Here is a 23429-nt window from a genome sequence, read left to right as displayed (position 1 = left end):
GATTCCATAGACTTACTCTAGTTGGGACTAACAACTTTGGACCTAGTCTTGCGGGATTTCATTGTTCTCATGCAAGCTGCCCTGAGTATACATTAACACAGAAGGGTGAAATAAGATATAGTTTATACACCTATATTATGCATATACACAAATGAACTGAACACTAGGCCAGTTTAATAACACAGATGTTAGTCCATTTTCAAGAAGAAACACAAAGGCCACTTTTCATTCATGCAGCCTCAAAGTTTCTTGCAACTATTTTGTCCACTCTAGCACAATAAAAAGAATGCTTACAAAGTGCTGGCCCTGGTCCTTCCCCCTCACACTTTTCAGTACTGATGCCCACCATTTCTCTGAAAGGAAGTCTTATCTACCTACATATTTGCACACTGCCTTATTTATGTTGTTAGCATACCAGAAAGAAAAATTCAACCAGCAGAACCAAACTGTCCTGTCTGTTTCACCAAGAATTACAAAACAGAAATGCTTGCCCCAACAATCACTTTCTTCAAAGTGTCTGAAGGGCAATTAACAGAACAAATCCTTACTACTGCTGCTACTTCTTCTGGACAGTATAAAAAGAAAACTGTTAGCGATATCCAGGACTATACTCTTCTTCCTCTGCAAGGACATTAGTCCAGTGAAGTTGCATAACAGCACACTAAAATTTTCCTCTGCTGGGTTCAGCTTCATTATTATCTTCTGTCCAAACAATGAAGGGAAATATACACAGAGCTACTTAAGAAAAATGAAGTAGCTACTCTCTCTGTGGTGAAGAGAAGCACAGAAGATAATGCTCCATGCAAATAACCATATGGGCAAGAGAGTCCAACATACTCCTCCTGCCTCCTCTTCAGTGAATGAAATGGAAACAATTTTCCAGAACATGGTCTCCATTACAAATGTGAAATTAGTGTGTTTTTCTTATGCCTTCAGGAACATAAAATGGTTCATACTGCCACCAATAAAAAACACTAACTCTGTGTCTAAAAGATGTACACAGCAAACTTTTTTTTACATATTTAAGAGACTGGACGTACAAAGCCAAATTCTGTTGTACTTACCACAAGGAGCCAGACACTAAGAAAGCATTTAATAATTGTCTGTAGATTAAATAATTTTGCTTAATGAAAAACTTGAACTTTATTAACTATCTAGAGTTTACATCTAACTACTTCTTCAGAGCACTGCAGCTATAACATCAGTTTGGTTAATTCAAGATAATTACAGCTGATTTGACAATACACTAGTTCTTTATAATAGCTGAAGGACTACAAAACATTGCACACGAAATCTCTTTATTTAACTGAAATAGTACACAGGAAGGAAGTAAAAATGAGATATTCAACAGACAACCATTTCATTAAGGAACAAAGAGTAGCCTTCCAAAATACTAAAGACATTTATTTTTTTAAAAGACAAGCTATTACTATCCCAGCCAACATTGAGAGAGATGATATATGGAGTAAGCATCTACTATAAAGATTTGCCTAATAATTTACTACTCCCAAGATTTGTGGATTAAACAGACTTAGATTTTGCAATACATTAAAGTGTAAGTCACAAATGGTCTCCCCAACAATATTTTCATAAATAAATTCCCTACAAACTAGGAAGAATATGATAAAACCCAAAATACCTACAGCCAGGTGAACAGCAGAAAAAGAGTCAGCTTACAATGCACAAGTGAGTGAAAAACATTTAAAGGTGGAACTTACACTTCCAATTCCTGCCTACGATAGCCGGCACATGAACTCTCACTGCTGAAAGGTCTAAAGATGTCACACAGACAATGCATGCTGAAAACTCTCCACCAAAACCTTGGCTCCTTTAATGACTCTAAGCCTTTTACAGTCTCTTCTGCAGCATTTCTAGATAGAATGCCTTATTCTTGGGCTGTTGCTTCAAGTATGACATCACCCACTATGTTAGCAGCCCTTGGGAAACAAAGTGGAGGAGGGACAAAAGGTTCTCTGACTCAGATTCTTATCTGTATTCTGTGCTCCAGTTATCTCCCACAAGTACACTTTTTGAAAGCACAAGCTCCACATTATGAAACTTGATGCTGTTAAAAATAATATCAATCAATGCAATAAAGTTATCTCAAATTAAGTTCTACCTGTGGTATCTAACATTATGCAAATTATGCCTTTTAAAAAAATAAGTGTTATTAAATCTTCTTTTCTATATACAGAAAGGGTAACTTGAAGCATGCATGATAAAACCGGTTTATCACTAGAGATGGGGATGAACCACCTAACCGTCAGTTTGTGCTGGTTCATTTTTCAACAGGTACCCACTCAGAGGCAGCTCCCGGAGGAGGGAGGGCAGGGGGCTGTCTCTAAGTGGGTGCCTGCCAAAGGAGGCAGGGCTGGGAAGCTCTGAACACAGTTCGGCCAAAATACAAATAGACAGAAAACGCTGGCTCGGTGGTTTGAGTCCACCCCTATTCATCACCCATCTCCAATCATGTGAACTGTACACATAACTGAAATTCTGAATGACAAAAATTCTGAATAACAAAGTGGGCTACGGTCCACAAATAATTTAAGTTTTTAGTCCTAAAGGTTCCACAGGAACCTTTTGTGTTTTCAGGGCAATGCACTATCACAGGTACACCTTTGACTATTAACCACGCCAATATTAAGCAGAACTCACTCTTAACATAGGATTTTCCTGGATTTAGCATCACAGATCAGGGCAGGAGTGGGTTAGGGTTGGGGAGGGAAAGAATGATCTTCAAGCCTACTCCTGACTGCTTTATTCTAATTAAAGGCAGCTACAAGAATGTTACCTACAAGACTTTACAAGAATTACAAGTGCCCGTCATATTTTCTGAAGAGGAATGCCTTTTCCTAAACACTACTTGTGTGCCTTCTGCAAAGTGTCTGTCTCATTCATATTCTGATATAGGTCAGAATTCTGTATTACTTACAAACAATTGCAGAATTCAAATGGCAGAGATCTTACTAGTTACAGAAATACAACCCATATCTTTCATTGTCCAGCAAGACGAGGAGAGTTAAGTATCTACTCTAACTATTGACAAGTTGCTGCAGAGAGTTACGGCTTTTCATTTATGCCTGTAAGTAAGCAAGCAAGTAAGTACAGTGGGGTCTCTACTTAAGAACGTCCCTACTTAAGAACAATCCAACTTAAGAACAGCTCCATTTGCTAAATTTTGCTTCTACTTGAGAACAGAAATCCAAGATAAGAACCGGAAAAAAAATCTTTCCAGCTCTTTTTTTAACCTTAGGTCATCTTAGGTTAAAAAAAAATCTCCCCCTAGTGGTAGAGTACATATTAACCAGCTTTGCATTAGTTCCTATGGGAACTAATGCTTCAATGTACGAACGCACCTCTACATAACAAAAAAAACAGCCAGAACGGATTAATTGGTTTTCAGTCCATTCCTATGGGAAATTTTGCTTCAACTTAAGAACGTTTCAACTTAAGAACACCATTCCAAAACGGATTAAGTTCTTAAGTAGAGGTTCCACTGTAGTTTCTATGGACAGAAAAGAGCAGATACGGATTAAATGGTTTTCAATGCATTCCTATGGGAAATGCAGATTCAACATAAGAACTTTTCAACTTGAGAACCACCTTCCAATACGGATTAAGTTCTTAAGTAGAGACCCCACTGTAAGTAAGCCCCTTCCAACACCATTGCAGGTAATGGTTTAAAGACAGTACAAAAACCTGGCACCTACCAAGATTCCTGACACTCTCTTCTACTGAAATTTCAGAAATGCCTTAAGAGGCAGCCCTGCATAGAGTACATTTCAACAATCTGGTCTTGGTATAACCGTATATGAGTAAACAAGACAAAATGACCAATAGATCTTATCCTACAGAACTGGTTCTCATGATTCAGCTCTTTAGCCATTTTGGATTTCAACTTCCAGAGTCCCTGACCAATGGTCACATTGGGCTAAACGTCTTTGAGTTGAAGGCCAAAACATCTGGAGGACCAAAGGTTGAGAACCACTGCTCTAAGGATTTCACAAGTCTCCTTTAACATCCCTCTCAGCTACTAATTATCCTACCTCATAGCAATGAATTCCATCAATTATTTCTGTAATCTTTGAAGTGCTTTCTGAAAAGATGAGAGGGATGTATGGAAACTCAGTATCACCAAACTATCCTATTTCCAAAGGCAATTCAAAGTGACATCTTACACGTCCATAGAACAAAACTGATGGGTGACAAGGGACAGACAAAATACTCCGCATAGCAAACAGTTACACAGCCTCTAAGCATAAGTATGCCTCTGAATACCAGGTGCGGGAGAACATAAAACTGAAGGATGTCCCATCAATTTATTCCTTATTCTTTGAACCTATTTCCAGAAGGATGTGATGGGAGTATGGAAGCTCTTTCGGATTGTGTTCTCCTCATGTCCCACTTACAGGCTTTTCTTAAAGATCTGGTTGGCCATTGTGAGAAAGGAACACTTACCAGAAAGATCTTTCTTATAAACTAGCAGAACACTGGGTAAACACACATAGCACAGTACCTCTACAGGCAGCAATTCCATATAAGGCCAGAATTAGAAATTGAAACCATTGGGACTTATCCTTGTGTAACACAGGATCAGGCTTCATGTTTAAAACAGCAATGCTTATTTTCAAGTCCTCCAGTGAAAACAAAAATGATTTCTATAAAGAAGATCATGCGTACTGTGACTTCATTTTAATAGTCAGCCCTGTCACCTACAACAGCCAGTGTGATGTAGTGAAGGATGTTGGCTTAGGTCCTAGGACTTCAGATCTGGGTTCAAATACCAACCTGGCTATGGAAATTAACTGAAGAAGCTGGCAAATGTAAGTCGTTCCATTAAAAAAAAGTGCATCTCACACAACATGAAAACCCTGCTAGGGTTGCATTAAGTTGTAAATAACTCGACAGGATATATCATACACCTGTGATTTACAGAACATCTCAGATTGTATTGTTGTCATTAAGTGAAGCAACAGACTTGGCACTATTTTTCCAAACCAAAGAGGGAGAAAATTAGACAAGTTCCCAAACATTTCCATTTTTTCTTTTGTTTGTTAATGCACATACCTGTGTTCTGTGAGAACAGTCACCGCGGATGGGTGGTTGGCACAGTATGCAAGGTACAGATTTTTCATCTGTGGCATCAAATTTAGAAAGCAACCTCCAACTCTCTGCTGAGGTTCAGGCAACCTGAAAAAACAGCAATATGGTCATACATTTTCCAAGACTAAAGACATAATGAATAAGAGGAATAGCAAAAATGTGAAGTAAGACACATATATGTATACATAGTGTGTGTATGTGAAATCAGATTTAGCACATAGTGGAGAGACCCCAAACTCTATTTTCCCACTTATCTAAGCACATCTGGATATTTTCAGATATTTCCCCAAAGCCTGGCTTACTTCTGGTATTGGAGCTGGAGCTGAAACATCTGAAATGGCAGGAGGTTGTAGTTGGTTTTCCTTTCCTGCTTGCCTGTATACTCTATTCAGTTTTAAAAGTAATCTTGCGACTGCCATTTTAAAACCATTCTAGGTAGCAATTCTACTACTACTACTACTACTACTACTACTACTACTACTACTACTACTACTACTACAAAGAAGAAGAAGAAGAAGAAGAAGAAGAAGAAGAAGAAGAAGAAGAAGAGGAGGAGGAGGAGGAGGAGGAGGAGGAGGAGGAGTGGTTTTATAATGACAGGCCCACAACCAACTAAGTGACATGCATTTATTTTAAATGCATGTCACTTAGTTTAAACTGAGGTCAGTAGTCTTAAGCACATCTGATTATGCACAGACACACCTCCTAGACCTCAGAGGTCTGAAAATAATTTATTTTATATACTGTATATAAAAATTATTTTCAGTATTTACTGGGCCCAGACAAGCTCTCTTATGCCCTCTAATGGCCAAACATTTCCTAAAAATCCCCACAATATTCTCTCTCTCTCTCTCTCTCTGTGTGTGTGTCTGTGTGTGTGTCTGTGTCTGTGTCTGTGTGTCTGTGTAGGCTCCCACCAACCCTGAAAGCCACACGATGACTTTTTGACCAACCTTTTTTCAGACAAAAACAAAAAACAAGATGCTAATTTGCAGAGGGGTGGCGGTCTGAAGGCCATATGCCGCCCAAGCACACTCATGAGTTATAATATATTCACAGAAATTCTTCAGTTATCAAAATCCCCTACCACTATTTCCTTCAATGCCTGTTAACAATAACAAGTAATAGAATTTATTTAGTGTGCAATTCAAACACAGAAGCTTCATGCTGTTGTTCATACTTTGTACTACTTATTATTCTTTATATTATTGATCTCAATATAGCCCTTCACCATTATATTTACTACTGAAAAGGGAAAAGTCCCCAAAACAGGGGTCTCTCCCCCTTAAATTTCAAATTCTGTAACATTTGTTATCATCTGTGTTTTTCTTGAGAAATACTGAGTCAAAAATAGACTGGGTATATTATCTTTTTTTCTATTGACAAGAAGGTGAAATCAACACATTCTAGGCAACTTTACATAATTCTGTCGGATGCTGGTCTGTGTATTACATACTTGGTGCATTCTTCTAAAGACTGTACAAGCATTTGCTGAAAAGAGCTGATTTCTTCTAGGTTTCCCATTAAATATGAAGTATCTGTAGAGTTTAACCTGAAAACAGGAAAATAATCTTTGAGCTTGGACCAAAACAAAAAAACAAACAAACAAAAACCCACCCTTCCAAAATTTAAACTTTTGCTTATAGCAAAGAACTGGTTTCTGATTTAAGAAGCACAGAATCCTTTGCTTTGCCATGTACTCCACTCTCACCCTCCGCAACCCCCTAACTCCACATTTCATCTCAGGAACTAGCAGAGCTTTTCCTTTAAAATATAGTTTCTAAATCATTTTGGAAATGGATCCAGAAAGGTGCTCCCCTACCTCCATAGTCGGCTTCACATACGAACAAAAGGAGCCAGGCTCCTTTACAATACACAAAGACATCTGAGAGGCATGTTTCAATGCATTATTTAACCTGCATGAAAACCAGGGAGAGTACTAGCTGCCAAACCAGCTCACCAAGGATGTGATGAGGAGGCTGCAATGGCATGTGCCTAAATCTACCAGAAAGTCACTTTAAATGGGGAAAAACTCCTTTAAGATAACCCTTTTATCTGCTGTGGAGTAGGAAGCCCTATAGCTGGAGTGGGAAAAAGGGGCATGGTTTGGATTTGGGCTGGAGCACATTTCCCTGTATGTCATGTGACCACTGGGAAATAGCTCACACTAGATCACACTGCCAACAGTCCAAATTGCAAATTATTTCACCAGGTGATCACACCTTAAGAGACAAGAACTAGAGAATACAATAATGGGCAATACTACCAAAGCAAGTAGAATATGAGAATGATAAGAGCCCACAGTGGTAGCCTAATATGCCCTTCTCAAGGACTTTATTTTTCCTGCTATATATATTTCTAGAAGCTGCCTTTCATCCAGTGGGGTCCACAGGAACCATTGAGTATAATGTCAGAGAATATTCATGAATATTCATATTCATGAAGACTTGCACATTCTGTAAGGAAAGAACAACTTAAAAACTATAGCCTCCATTCTACCCTAAAATGGGAGGCATGCCTGTTATTGTGTGTGTCTTTACTGCAGCAGTACGGACACCCACTGTGACTGAAACGTCACAAAGGAGCACCACGTATTATGCCTTTCTTTACAGGCACCAGCATCTTTTCAATAGAAGATTGTACTTACTTTTCACTAACTTGCAAGGGCCGTAAGTAGTTAGAAAGCATGGTCTGTAGCTCTTTAGCATACTCATTTTCTGTTTCTAGAATGTTTTGTAGCACCTGTAATACATTAAGACATATTATTACAATTTCAAAATATCAGAGAAAGAAACAGTCAGCACCAAGAAACTTTACTCCTCCAGAAGCCTCTAGATCAGGCTTGGAAAGACCACTGTTGGGAACCTTTGAAAAGTGCTTCCAATCAGTGTCGATAGGGCCAAGCTAGATAAAAATCGTGAAGAACCGTGTGCACACAGTCAGTCTAAACAGAATATATATGAACATCATGGTCATTCCAGCAGAGAGTGCGGATCCAGCCAGACATACAACCAAATGCCATGTCGTGGAAACTTCCCCTCTCTACACATCTGTATAACCATCAATTAAACATCAAATCATCCATAGTGTCCAGAAACAATGGCTAAAATTCTATTGTGCTGCAACACAAAAGGTGTTTCCTCCTATGGAATAAAGTTGCCTCCAGTTAAGAAATCTCCACAGACATTATCTGTTGCATGCAGAACTGGGTGACTCAATATACAACAGATAATGTCTACAGAAATTTCTTAACTGGAGCCAATTCATCTCCAAAACCTATGCTTTTTGTATAGTACTGTAATGGGATTTTAGGTAATATGTTGCACAATGTGTTTTACTCTTTTATACTTAAGACTGCTACTCCATTTGAAAATTCCTTTTGCTTCCAGTTTGGTAACCCAAATATAATATATGATTGCTCTCACAAAATTCCTACAACCTTCAGATACACTGGACTAGCCACATTATTCAATACTGCAGTATACAGTCTGTTTGGGATATAAAACAGTTATTCATGCCAGTATGAAAACCTGATGAAACCAGTGACATGCCAAACTATTTAAAATGGAAAATTCACTGCTCCTTTCATTGGTCTTGCCAGATGCTATTTTATTCCCTTGAATAGGCTTATTCAGTTGAAGAGGGTGAGGGGAGGGAGACCATTTCTGAGTTCATTCTTTTGTTGGTAACTTGACTCCTGCCCCAAAGATTAAAATGTCTCTATTCTGTGAGAAGCCCTGCGAAGGACAGATGTCACAAAGAACACACCAGCTATTAATTAGCCAGTTTCAAATGTGTAATACCACACTTGCACAAGAGAAGCAGAAAGATTAATAAATTATATTTTGCAAAGCAAAAGATAGTGATGAAATGTCAGTGGACCACAATGTTCTCAACACATAAAACCCCAAGCTACATGCAAGAAAATCAGAGACAGGTTGTTACCCACTGAAATATGAAACTAGTAATGGGGGGGGGGTAGCTGACAACGGCAAGCAAAACGACATTTTAGCTGACTGTAAACTTGAGTTTCAAGAATATACTTGAAATATATTTAAACTCTCCCTTACATACTTATAAAAGAGCCTTGGTAGAAGAGGGTTATTGACATCCAGGATTCATGCCCACTCACTTTATTTAAAAGGTTTTAAATTATCATAATGCTTCTGCGTTTCCCACTGTCTTTAAGAAGGCTTCACTTACCTACCCACCCAGGCTGGAGAAGCTATGAAGTACTCTACAGTATGTTTACAGTATTCTGTAAGTTATAAAGCACCAAATATAGAACACCTCATTTTCAGCACATCTGCACTTCACAGTTTTCTAACCTCACCATTAAATTTGTCGGTTCTATCATGTTTCCCCAAAAATAAGACAGGATCTTATATTAATTTTTGCTCCAAAAATGCATTAGGGCTCATTTTCAGGAGATGTTTTATTTTACAGTCATGTCATCTTTTGGTTGCTGCACAATGGTGGAGAGCAGGGTTTCACTTAACTAGGGCTTATTTTTAGGGTACGGCTTATATTATGAGCATCCTGAAAAATCACACTACGGCTTATTTTCAGGTTAGGTCTTATTTTCAGGGAAACAGGGTAAGAATAATCACCTTTCTCTTCTTCCTTGCTTTCTGCACATGCTGGCTGCTGCAAGACCCCATGAGATTTCAAAGACCTTGTTCCAAATGCTTCATCACCATTTGATGAAACTAGGAACCAAATGTGAGTTGCTTTCACATACATGATAACTCTTTATAGTCTGCAGCACAAATGAAAAGCACAGAGAACTGAATTCATTCAGTGTGAGCTCTCTCTCAGTCACAAGGCACAGAAGAAGAAAAAAATCATGTCTAATAGTTCACTCACACAAAGCCCAATTATCTTTCCTAAAGCTCTAACTAGAGTGTGGCTTTAAGCAGGTTATTTCAGGAACACTTGTTCAATGACAGGTGTAAGGAAACTGAGGGCTACTTTAAAAATATAGTTTCTCTCATTAAAAAGAGGGGACGGAAAGAAATGAGCATATGGGGAAGTCTGTATAGAGAGCACTGTTCAAAATAAAAGCAAAATACACATTTGCATGACCCTCAAGGGCAATCACCCCCACTTCTAAGAAACTGAACAAGTTAGTTACTACATAAGTAAAGGTAAAGGTTCCCCTTGACATTTAGTTCAATCGTGTCTGATTCTACAGTGCGGTGCTCATCCCCGTTTCCAAGCCACAGAGGCAGCGTTTGTCCGAAGATAGTTTCCGTGGCCACATGGCCAGCACAATTAGACACGGAACACCATTACCTTCCCACCAAGGCGGTACCTATTCATCTACTCACATTTTTACATGCTTTCAAACTGCTAGGTTGGCAGGATAGAGTTACTACATAACAAACAGTAAAAAAATGGATGATGTGCAGATAATTCTAATCTATAAGTGTTTACATATTCATATCTTAAAAAGGAGGAAATCACTGCTGAAATATGATTTAGTACTGCAGAGGTCAGGGTTAAATGTATACAGACTGATGAAAGGAAATTCCCCAGGACTTGGCCACTAACTCATTTTAGGAAAACTTCTTCAGTTCCACTGTCTCTTTTGAGATATTCAACTGAGTGCATAGATAGGAGTATAATCATTATGAGGATGCATATAAGTCCCACCCGATATTCTTGTGACCCAGAAGTCAGTTAAACCTTTCCATGTTGTAAAGATGTTTGGCTGAAAATGCATAATTTTACTCAGCAGAACTTCCTTAACATCTTGGTGCCAGACCTTCACCTTCAGTGCACCAAGGTTTTACTTGCACCTAAAGAGGACAGCCAAGCAAGGCTTGCTGGTGGGCCTCACTCCTACTATGATTATAGCACTAATCAAGCATTCAAGCAAATGTCTGAATCAGGATAGAGATAAAGAAGCACACATAGCACACAGGTTTTTTACTGATCAACATCCCAAGTGCAGCATCCTTGTCATTAATCTCACTCAGCAGCCTGGGGATCTTGAGTCTTTACCCGTAACTTGAAAAATATTTCACCACAGATGTTTCAGCCAGAATAGCTGGGGGGTGTCTTTGTGATGGGAGCTAGAATACAGCAACATCAGGATGGTCACATTTCCTTTTCTCTGATAAGAAATAACATTCCCTCTTGGAAGCGAATAAATTTTTTCCACAATTACTTAATGCTTCCCCTTCCAAATATATGGCCCAATGATACCACATGGAACTGGAAATGTTCTGCAAATCTAGCCCTCAGTTCCTTGTATCAGATCCACATCTTACGGTGCGGACATTACTAAGACATGAATAAACATTCTTCTTTTATTTGGCTCATAAGAACAGGAACAGGATTGGCAAAACCTAACCATGCCCTAACATTCACAGCCTTTCAAACATAAACAAAAACACACCCCACTGCTACAGTGGTGCCTCGCTTAACGAGTGCCCCGTTTAACGAAAAAATCGCATAGCGATGGCTTTGTTGCCATCGCTTTTGCGATCGCACAACGATCTTGCCTATGGGGAAAAATCGCTTTGCGATTTTTCCCCATAGGCACCATTTTCCCCCAGCTGAGCGGCGGGAGCTTTGAAGCCCTGCTGCTCAGCTGGGGGAAAATGTCGGCAGTGGGCTGCGGCCTCGGAAGGACCCCGAAGCCACCGTCCCCTGCCGACAATTCCCTTCCGAGCTCTCAAAGGGCCCCCTCCGATATTGGAGAAAGCCCTTTGAGAGCTCGGAAGGCTCTCAGCGGCGGCGGGGGAAGGGTACCGGGGTGTCGAAGGCTTCCAGGCCTTTGCCTGGAAGCCTTGCGGACACCCCCCCAGCCTGTCCCCGCCGCTTAAAGCCTCCTTGTGCCGCCTACCCAGCCCGTTCTCGGACACCTGGGTGTCCGAGAACGGGCTGGGTAGGCGGCGGGGGAGGCTACCGGCATCGGAGAACAGGCTGGGGGGTGAACCGGGGAGCTTGAAGCCTCTCCGCGCCGCCTACCCCGGCCATTCCCGGACTTCTGGACTCCTGGGTAAGCAGCGCTGGGAGGCTTCAAGCTTCCCGATTCACCCCCCAGCCTGTCCCCGCCACTTAATCCAGTTGGAATGGATTAACCGGTTTTCAATGCATTCCTATGGGAAATGGTGCTTCCCATAACGATGTTTTCACATAACGTTTTTTTTTCTGGAACCAATTAACATCGTTATGCGAGGCACCACTGTCTTTTTAAAAAAAGTTCAGCTGAAATCTGAATCAGCCCATGCAGTATCCTAGACCCTCACTGCATCTCTTCCTCTTAAGGCCAAATTTTGGGGGAAAGCAGACAGAGCTTCTGCATGAAGATGAACTCAAAATATCTCTAAGGACATCCCAGTCATAAAAATACAGTAACATACAAGAAAACAAAGAGTTCAGCAACACTGCCTCACAATAATGATACTGTCTCTGTTCCTACAGGAGCCAGGTTTACATGAGGTGAATCAGATCAGGTAGGCCCCATGGGTCATGAAGTCCAAAGACCTGCCCTGAAGTAACATTCCTTAGAGCTCCGTTAATGCAAACTAAACTCTTTTACTTTGGTTATGGATGCTAAGAAACAAACGAACAAACCATGCATCCCAGACAGATGTACATGTGGGTAAAGAGGAGATAAAGAAGTGCTCATCAGCCTAAATTACCCTGGATTGCAATCCTAACTAGACAAAATTGCTGAAGGCTAGCTGAACTGACACTAAACCCGCAGAGGCTGTGCTGAATCCAAACCCTTCCAAGCCTAAGGAGCCTGGTAATGATTCAGGGCTACACTGACCCTGGTTTAACTTTGTGCTGGCACTATCACTGCACGGCTAAGGTGAGAAAAGTTTGGATCTGGCATAATTCAGCTCCTCCCCGACTCCTCCCTTTCTCTGCCCGTTTTTCAGCTCTTCTGCTAGCAGATCCATTTGTGCCAGGACACAGAAAAAGTGTTGTGCCAGCAAAACAAGCATCTACCCATTCCAAACTTATCACAGTTGGTATGGTGCCAGTCTCACCAACAACAGTACAATGTGTTACTCTCTAAACTGCTGCTGAATTCAATGAGACTGATTTCTGAGTAGACATCTATAGAGGTGCATTGTGACTCATGTTCACTTTAAACTATACACAGTGCTATTCTCACTTGTTCATTCCCATAGTACCTTTGTCTCACTATATACATCTTCCATGTTTCCCCCTTTTTTTAACCAATATAGAAAATGTTTTTAAAATATCCCTGTATCAGGTTCTCTTTCATACAACTACCATCCATTACAGTTTGTGGGTTGATGAATTTAAAAAAAAAATACAAGTGTTTGCCTGTTGTATAGTTTTTTTTTTCTTTACAGCATTCCTCTTTTTGGTTTCTCTCTGACTTAACCCAGCCCTTCAGAATTCAAAGTGCTGGTTCTAACCTAAAGTCCTAAATGGGTTGAGGCTATCTCAAGGACCACATCTCCCTTTATGAGTCTGTTCAGATGTTAAGATCATCAGGAGAGACCTTTCTCTCAACCCCACTACCATCATAGCACTCATTGGTGGGGACGTGGGAGAGTGTTGCTGCTCCCAGACTCCAGAACTCCCTCCCACAGGAGGCCAGGATGGCCCCATCTTTGCTGTCCTTCCACAAGCAGGCAAAGATCTTTCTCTTCATGCAAGCTTTCCCTTAGTCCAGGCTATTTGAGTGGAGTTTTTTTAATTGGTTGTTTTGCCTTACTGCTTTAAATGTGTATCTGATGTTGGGTTTGTTTACCATTTCTAGCATGGTATTTATTTGATCCTTATCAATACTTATTGTTTTTAGCTTTAAATATTGTCTTTCAATGATCTTAGCTTCCTCAGAGGGGAATAAACAAAGTAAACAAAAGTGAAATGACAGGTAGAAATCAACACTGAAAGTCAGAACAGCTCAAGCGCACCTTCATGAAATAAAAATGAAACCCCAGTGTTCAGTTTTATTAAAATATTCATATTTGGGGGAAAGTCAAATTTGTTCTTTGCTTATTCAGAAAAAAAAACCAACGGGAGGCGGGCTGTGGCAGCGGCGGAGCCTGAAGTGGCAGTGGAAGGGGGAATTCTGGGAACGGAGATGCCTCAAGACCCCACTCTGGGTCCGCCGCCAGAGCCAGCTGCTCCGGATGCTTGCCCACTGCCTGTTGGTGCCATCACCATGGCTGCAGCCGCCTCCTGAGATTTCGCTGCAGGAGGGGGGGAGTAGCGATCTGGCAACTTATGGCTTGTGTGCCCGCAGAAAGGGCTCTTCGAGCTAGCTGTGGCACGTATGTCAGAGGTTATCCTTCGCTTGTCTAGGTCCTATAAAAATCTGTGGCTGTGACTATATTATCAAATACAACAGGACTTGCTCCAGTTATAAAATGGATGATTTTTAAAATTTACTTATCACATGACACAAGGAGAATGTGAATCAGTCAGGCCCTCTTTGCTTCCAACACAGAGGCTTTCTCTGCTGCCGGGGGCTTCCACTTTTTTTAAGCTGGAATGATTTGAAAGGACTTTTCCCCAAGTGATCATTTCTTTCATTCTGCAAAAGGATGGTGAGGCATATCAGTGGGTGTTGTTGTAACGTAGGCAGTTGGGACATGATGTTTAGGGACCACAGGAACACCTTCCCCGATGATCTCCCCAGAGGTGTTTTTTTTTTTAAAATAAACGAGTCTAGCATTGAATTGTTGCACTGATATATTGCTATACCAGTTTAATGCTAGATCACTGCAGCATGGGGGGGGGGGGGGGAATAAAAATTGCTATTAAACAGAAACACCTCCAGAGAAATACAGAAGAATACTTATGTTTCTGTGGTATGTGTACCATATGTACATTCTGTGGTATGTGTACATTATGCCCTCTTCCAATGTGTTTTTAAAGTTGTAAGTACTACCCTGTTTCCCTGAAAATAAGACCTAACCAGAAAATAAGACCTACAGTAGTATGATTTTTCAGGATGCTCATAATATAAGCCCTACTCCAAAGATAAGCCCCAGTTAAGTGAAACCCCGCCCTCCACCATTGTGAAGCTAACAGAAGAAGACGACGTGACTGTATTTGAATAAATGTAGATTGTTGTACATGAAAAAAATAAAACATCCCCTGAAAATAAGCCCCAATGTGTTGTTTGGAGCAAAAATTAATATAAGACTCTGTCTTGTTTTTGGGGAAACACGGTACATTTCCCTAGTGCTGCACAACTCTTTAAAAACCAAGAAGCTTCACAGTGAACCATAGAATAGAGGAAGAAAGGAAGAGGGGGTTGGGTGTGTCGGTATAGTCGCAGTTTATCTGTGAATCCCAAACATTATAAGGAGAAATGGTTCAGAAACTAGTAGAAAACATTCAAAGAAAAGATACCATGCTACAGAACACCTGCCAAGGACATTTCTAAAAATCTTATAAATTGTATTGGCCAGCTACCTGTTGATAAGGATGTACAGCAGCCTTATCATATGCAAGGGAGAATGGTGAAAAATCTGTACCTACTCCCTGAAAACCAGTGTTTTTAACTGCCTCCTAAATGAGTATAGGGAGAGGGCCAGGTGTAGCTCCTCTGGGAGCTGATTCCATAACCTCAGTGCCACCACCAAGAAAGCCCTACCTCTAGTAGTTGACTTCTGGGCCTCTCTCAGGGTGGCTACACAGAGGAGCCTGGCCTGAGAAGAGGTGGTGGGTCAGGCAGATGACATTGGGGATGTTATGTCATTCCAATACTAATCAGTTTCTAAAAAGCAGTCTTCTTTAAGGCAAGCCTGTGAGCTTCTCAGCTACATGCAGTAATATACCAAAGATTTAACAATGCCCTGGTTTGTCAGTGGCCTTGGAATTACAAAAACAGAAGTTATTGTCAGGCATATAGGGCCAGCGTGCTCTGCATATCTTGGCCAATTGGGAATTATACCTGTCTGACTAAGGATGCCTAGTTTCTACAAATGAAAGAATATCCTTTGCACAAATAATGACCTCAGCCACTACAGTGTTCCAGCCTTAAGAAACTACTGATAAACTGTCCATATTAATATTAACCGAAATATCACTCACCACATTGTAATAGCTTTTGCTAATAGCAGATGTATCAAACCCTTTTGGAGGGCTCTTCAGTGATCCTGATTTGGGGGAGACTGGTTTTTCTGAAATACACAGAATGTTTTCACACATGAAATTTCATGGCTCAAACACCAGAGGTCAAATAATGTGCTTTCCTTAGTGCGGTCACAAGATTCAGAACAATTTGCTTACAAATGCAAGGACTATTGTGGCCAATTCAGTCACATCTTGGCTCACAAACTAAGAGATGGACACATTTTCTACCCCCCACCCCCATGGACTGCAATAAGCCCATCATCTTAAGTTAACAAAAGTTTCCCATTATGTTTGAATTAGAAAACTATGGCTTCCAATTTCAGAACAAGCCATGATTAATACAAATAAATACAGTATGGGCTGAGATAGACTGCATAGTCACAAAATGATAAAGTTACACAAACCTTCATCAAGCAAATAAAACTAGAGCTGAGCTTCCCCAAGTGTGCACCACAGCACCCCTCACGGTACCCCACGGCCCCTTGTGCCTCCAAATCAGCCAGGAACAATGCAGAAGCTTTCCTTTGTTTTTTTGCCAAGCCAACTGTGCTACCGCTATTGCTCTTTCGGCTGGCTCTGGCTCCTTTCTGCTTCTTCATTTCCTGCTCCGCACAGCACCCTTCGCCACTCTTCCTGCGCTGCCATCACCACTGCCACTCAGGGGAGCCATGACTGGAAAACATTTGGGAAACACTGAACTAGACCATTTATAAAACAGGCTCTTGAAACTTACCATTTGATTTTACTTCTCGTACATAATTGCTGGGAAACCAGCCTGTCTTGCCATTATGAGTTCCTTCCCACCAGCCTCCTTCTTCTACTCTTGTGACATGGATAATGTCTCCTTTTGTAAAAGAAAGTTCATCTTCATTGGTCTGCTGAAAATTAAATTTTGCTCTTACCACCAATTGGTGGTTGCTATTATCTGTCATATCCTAGAAGTGAAGAGAAATACATAGTTTTAGAAGATGTTCAAAATACGTCTAGGCAGAAAATAAATTAGTGAGGATTACATAAAAGCAGGTGCAGTGGCTTTTTCATATCTGTGAATTTGAGTCATGTTTCTTATGAAGCACGAATTAAGGGGAGAGGTTAAAATGGGCCAGCACTTACCAGACTCCGATATTGGCCTTGAAAAAGTTTTGATGTTCTGCTATGTAGAGATTGGGATCCCAAGGAATCAAAAGACTTTATCCGGTGAGATGATGGCCTTGCACACACAGAATCACTTCCAAGTCCAATATCTGAAAAGTTAACCAGAAAAATACATGAATTTCAAAAAGGACACATGTAGTCACATGCATGCTAGAGACAAGGAGTGAAACTTGGTTTCCTAAAATATAAGCATACAAGTGAGAGAAAGGAGCACATAAAACTGAAAAACTCAGCACACCCACAAGGATGTCAGTTCATTTAAGTCTGTGGAACTACATCAGCCATTCCTCCGATTTGATGCACTGGACATCAAAAGTGTAAAAGAAACTGGGCTGGAGAAGATCCTCAGTCAATAGGGACCGAACAGATATGCCAGAAAATTGAAAGACACTGATTGTCTTAAGCCTGTGCCCTACAAAGTAAGAAGAAACTGAGCTCCATGAATGTACACTCACGTGTATGCATGTGCTATTTCCTGTTTGGGGGCTAAAATTCCCAGAATTTTCCAAGAACTTCATGAATTGCAGCTTGGAAGCGCAAATCAACACACCTGTAGCTCCCTACCCCCTCCCCAATAAAAGCTTTTGAATGATGGGCAGCATGGGAATGGAATGAAATGGAATGAATGAATATACCAGAACCATCAGCTCCTCTAGCTTCCCTGTTTCTCGTTGCTTCCCACTGGATTTGTTTTGTTTTTGTTTTTTTAAAAGGAAAGAAAGCTGTCATTGCACTCCTTGGGAGTCACAGTACCTAATTGACAATGAGACTATAACTCTCAAAAAGCACTGTGGCAGCTTCCTGTTTTAAATAAATTGAAAACAGACAACAACAGGAAGCAGGAAAGCCAGAGAAACTCTATCACTCAAAAACCCTTCCCAGAGAGGAGGTCAAAACTTACAGGTGTTTGTGGGCTGAAATTCCTGGAATTCTTGAACTCTGCAAAGTAAGGTCCAAAACCCATGAAAGAAAACATCCTTATTCACAGACGCACACTGTCCAAATTAATTTTCCTCCACTCACTCTCCTAAATATCCTTTCAAATGCAGGCAGAAATGCCTCTTCTCAATTCAAGGGACCATGGAATAAACTGGACACATATCCCCACATATTAGGAATATTATATGTAGCCACATCACTTTCTCATTATAGTGCTTTCATTAGAATATACAAAGGTATACATTCAAATCCACAACAGACACAAATGTACTTGAAACTCCAAAGTTCCCAATCCCAAAAGTGATCATGCAGCCTCATGAGTAGATTTCAATTGAGCCAGACAACTAATACGGGAGATGAAGAAGGCAAAATCCCTGTCGTATTTGTCCTACTCATCATCATCAACATCGGGAATGGGTTAAACAAAAAATCAAAAGAATACAGAAATCAGGCTTTTTATGGAGTGATGTATTTAAATTAAGTTTGTCTAAATATTTAGCCTCCCTTTTAGCAGACAAGACAATTGCCTTTGTCAACAGATGATATGGGAATTGTATTCCACCAAAATTAAAAAGTTTCATGCACATAATTCAGGTCTTAAATTTATCCCTAGCAACAATTAGACCCTTTCTCCACCTGCAAGCCCACTGCAGCCTATTCTCTCTCTTCTTCTGAAGGGAAGAGCCTAGAATCATATGTCAAGGATCAGGACACACTGCTGAAAATCAAAAGGAAAAAGTTTTGCTTAGTTAATCCTGCTTGCTTAATGCAGTCATTCAGGTCCAGCTCTTTTATTTAAGAAGCCATGCAGAGTTTACAAACAGCTAGCAGTGGATGGTGGGATGGGAATCCCAAGAGAAGAACAGTAAGTGTAATGTACTGAAATGTTTCTAATAAATGGGAACTGACATTATTCAAATTTGAATCACAGAATCTTTTCTATAGGAAAAGAAGTAAAAATCAAAAATAGAAGAATGAGAAAAGGAGGGAAGAATATTTATATCAAATAAATAGCAAGGTTAAGATATTAAAAACAAGCAAAGAAATAGCTATAGGAACAGCTTTTAAGCCTGTAAAATGGATTTTGTTTACCTGCTGTTACTTTATTTAGTGCAACTAAGGAGCTGAGCACCTTGTTGAAGTTTTGACCTTGATAGAGATCATTTGCATCAAAGGTCTAAAAAAGAAGCAAAAATACATATTACATATGCATTGGATATATATATTCACTAGAAGGTTTTAACAAAACCTGTTTTAAAATATTTCATCTGCATTTCATGCAGTAGTTTATTTACACATATTCTCCCTCTCCCAATGATTTTTTCCTAAAACTGACATGTATATTTACTCAAATGAAAGCCATGATAATGGCTTTGGTTTGCTTCAAAATGTGCACACAGCTAGTCCTATCTATGTATGCTTGACAATAAGACCCAATAAAGACAGTGGGAGTTACTTCAGAGTATGTATGCAAAGGGTCAGGCAGTTAATGACTTTTCAGAACAGATGTTGCAATGCCATCCGAACATGACAAACAAAGGGAGTTTTCACATGTGAAGCTCCAAATGTGGCTGGGCTTAACGCATAAAGGTTTTACACTTGCATGTAGATTTAATAGTACAGTAGTCTAAACTTAGTCTATGATGAAAACTTAAACCTACAGATTCCATTCAGGTTTAAATCTCTCTTCCTCATTTTCTTCCACACAGAAAACCATCACATGTAGCATAAGTGACACTCAAGCATATTTATCCAAAATCATGGAAACATTTAAAAGACACAAAACATATATCCATCTCATCTAGTGTAATTAGACAGTGATAGATAGTTTCCCCCTTTCCACAGCCCCGGACACGGTGGGGAAAAATGCTGAAAGTTCCTCTCCTGTAAAAGCCAAAAGGAAACACCCTGTAATGTGGCTATTTGGGGGGGGGGGGGGACTGAAGTGCAAATTAAGTTTTTTAAAATCATCCAGCCAATTACTTGTGACTTTTAAGACTAAAGCCAGAACGCTGTTGGGGAAATACAGTGCACCAGGGCAAGCAGCTTCTTCCCTCTGGTAGCCATCCTTTCTGCAAGTGGCAATGAATCAGGTTCAAAAGTAAGTACACAACTAATTATGCAATAGACAACCCAAACAAATAAGGAAACTGCAGCATAATTGTCAATTTATGCATATTTTTTTACAACAAGACTTTGGTTTTGCTTGGTTTTGTTTTAGTTTTAGTCTGTTGTATCATGTATTTTGTTTGTTATTATTTAGTTGCTGTGTCGTAACATTGCTTAAGTATATAAACCACCCCAAGCCATGTTTCACTACTTTTAGACCAGTGGTCTAAAAGCTCAATAAATAAAATAAGATTTATTTCAATATGAATTTTTATGTATTACAATCAAGGTTCCCTCTAAGTTTTGTGGCTGAGTGCACACGAGCTCCTCCTCCACCCCCCTCTGCGCAATGTTCCTCCTCCTCCTCCTCCACTCATAGACAGTCATTTCCAACCCCTTTGGTTCCAGTCCCAATGGAACACCAATGGGGGGGGGGAGAGAGTCACGTGCACAAGGGGCCAGCCCCACCCAGTGGGGCTGAAAACTAGAACATTGATTGCAATCCACTTTTTCAGTAAGTAGATGTGATGATATGGTTGGCATCTTCTCTGAAAGGCCCGCTCAAGTCCCAACAATGTCCCTATAACATCAGGGACACATTTATGTGTTCATCTCCTAAATCAGGGGTCTCCAAACTTTTTACAGTGAGGGCCACATCAGATATTTTCAAAGTCTTTACAGGACGAAGAAACAGGATTGTGTCCATGAGCATATGCACGGCCGCACGCGCGCGCACACCCCTGCCCCGCCCGTGCATGCACCGGCTGAAGGGAATGGGCCAGACAAAATGGCAACGGATGTGGCCTGTGTGCCATAGTTTGGAGGCCCCTGTCCTAAAGATATAAACAGCATCTTCTGCCAGCAGTATACCCTCCCTCTGCATTCCACATAAGGCAGAAAGGACAGTGTCTATGCAAGGGAACACAGGACACAAATCTGACATCAGAAATGGCAACACACAAACCCCACCGTGAGAGTCATTTTAACTTCCCAAGATATTGATCTTGTGATTATTGTAGAAAAATTGAATTTCAAAAGCAGATTGGAGAGAGGAGGAGATATACTGAGAAATACAAATACCAGTCTATAAGTAAAGGCTTGAATGATAACTGGGGGTTCTTATCATATTATGTATATTATAAACTTGTTTTCATAGTAGCCATAAAACTTATTTTCTCTTTTATAGAAAAATAACCTCCTCTTGACAGCAAAGCTTGTTACTTCTACCTTTCAAAGGCAAACAAACAAACAGTTGTGCATCTGGTACAGGTGTTTTGTATTATTTGATTACTTTGTGCCAGGAAGCTCATGTAATGAACACTTGGAAACTTCACTGCCAGTGTTAATAATGCAACTTGCATATTCTGTTTCTCATTTTAGTCTGATCCTTCTCCTACAATCATGTACATTATGTATATAAATCTGCAGTTTAGGGAACTCTTATCCACAAATGCTCACACAGAAATCATTCTGTTGAATCTGAAAGGTGTCATAAGACGTGGCTTTTTATTTTGCTTTGTTTTGTTTTTGTTACATATGCTGAACAGACTAGCACAGTTACCTTTTTGAAAATTAAATAAAAACCAGTGATATCCTTTAATAAGGCTAGTTTAAATGAAAATCAAAACATATTTCAAAAAGTATTCACACTGGAGATCTGAATCCTATTGAGTTCCTACTCCAGTCCTCTGAAGATGCCGGCCACAGAGACTGGTGAAACGTCAGGAAGAACAACCTTCAGAACATGGCCAAAGAGCCCGAAAAACCCACAACAACCATTGCAACAAAGGGTTTTTAAGTTATGATTTTTAAAAAAATAAAATTAATCCACCTCCCATGGAAACAAGCGACTCTAAATATCCCCAAATTTAAAATATCTCATACAAACTGAAAATACCAATCTTGCTAATCTTGAAAAATAATGGTTGGTACCACCCATTTTTTTAAATTTGGAAAGAAGGCTGCAAGGACTGAAATATTGATCTTCAAAAGAGACCTTTCAAATGGGGAAAACAGTGACTTTGTTATAAAAAGAACATGCATGGTACAGATTTGCTAGGCAGATTATAGTGTACCATTCACACTTGTTCTAAAACAGACCTGACAATTGTTTTGTGTTTGAATGAGAAGTGGTTAACTGATGAAAAAAAGAAGCTTCTTGGATTTTCCCTTGCATGGTACCCTTTGTGAATGGTAGTAAGCACAAGAAGGTATCCTATAGACCATCTTGACTGCTGCCACTGGTGTTATGAACATTCAGTTTGCCCTTTATTATGAACAGCAATGGTCCCCAAACTTTTCCAAACTGCGGATTGGTTTAGGAGGGCCGGCATCTGCGCGTGGGTGGGCGGGGCACCCGTGCGTGCATGTGCGGGTAGGTGGGGCACCCATGCATGCGTGTAGGGGTGCGTTTGTGTGTGTGTGCATGCGTGAACAGTGTGTGTGTGTATAGGGGGGTACATGTGTGCGTGCATGTGGGGGTGGGTGGGTGATCTGTCTCTGGTATCGGGCCATGGACCAGGAGTTGGGGACCCCGGGTGTAAAGCTTGGCATCCTTTTTCCTGTTGGCAGCATGGGCACAATACTATGCAGCAATATTAGGCCATTTCCTGGTGCTTTGAATCCTGGGTACAGAAGCATAATATTCAACATCTATAAATCAGATGTTTTTTAAAGAACTGAATTTGAAAGCATACATGGCAGTAACTGTGGTAGTGGCATGGGGCAACTAGTATGCACTAGGGGCACTAGTATGCCCTATCCCTCATGTCTTTTCCACACCTAGAAGACAGACTTTTATGTTCACTATGAATGTCTCCAGATGTATTTGTAAGGGAGTCCAGATGAACATGGTTACAGTTTTCTTCAGTTAAATGTGCTTACAGGAACCTCTGGAGAACTTCATTACTTCTGCATTACTTCAGGTGATATTTAAAATACCTAGCGGCAAGGCTTATGTGAGCATTGTGATCCCCTATCTTACAACAATCCTACATGTTCTCTGGCTGAGTCCTTTCTCTAAACCACAATAAACA

At 40.3% G+C, this 23429-nt stretch overlaps 1 protein-coding gene across 7 annotated transcripts in view; it reads right to left on the bottom strand.

Moving 5' to 3' along the window:
- Nucleotides 1–23429, bottom strand: part of ARHGEF7 (Rho guanine nucleotide exchange factor 7) — a 112157-nt gene that overhangs the window by 53487 nt on the left and 35241 nt on the right. For all 7 annotated transcript variants that reach the window (XM_020794310.3, XM_020794311.3, XM_078391431.1 and 4 more), the window contains 7 exons: nucleotides 19378–19462; nucleotides 17305–17435; nucleotides 16925–17126; nucleotides 16150–16238; nucleotides 7754–7848; nucleotides 6563–6658; nucleotides 5071–5193 (listed from right to left, as the gene is read on the bottom strand). In XM_020794310.3, the coding sequence (XP_020649969.1) occupies nucleotides 5071–5193; nucleotides 6563–6658; nucleotides 7754–7848; nucleotides 16150–16238; nucleotides 16925–17126; nucleotides 17305–17435; nucleotides 19378–19462 (821 nt within the window). The remainder of the gene's footprint in view (nucleotides 1–5070; nucleotides 5194–6562; nucleotides 6659–7753; nucleotides 7849–16149; nucleotides 16239–16924; nucleotides 17127–17304; nucleotides 17436–19377; nucleotides 19463–23429) is intronic.

Source organism: Pogona vitticeps, chromosome 3, assembly GCF_051106095.1.
Source record: "Pogona vitticeps strain Pit_001003342236 chromosome 3, PviZW2.1, whole genome shotgun sequence".
Taxonomy (NCBI): Eukaryota; Metazoa; Chordata; class Lepidosauria; order Squamata; family Agamidae; genus Pogona; species Pogona vitticeps.
This window is presented reverse-complemented; position numbering and strand designations above follow the sequence as displayed.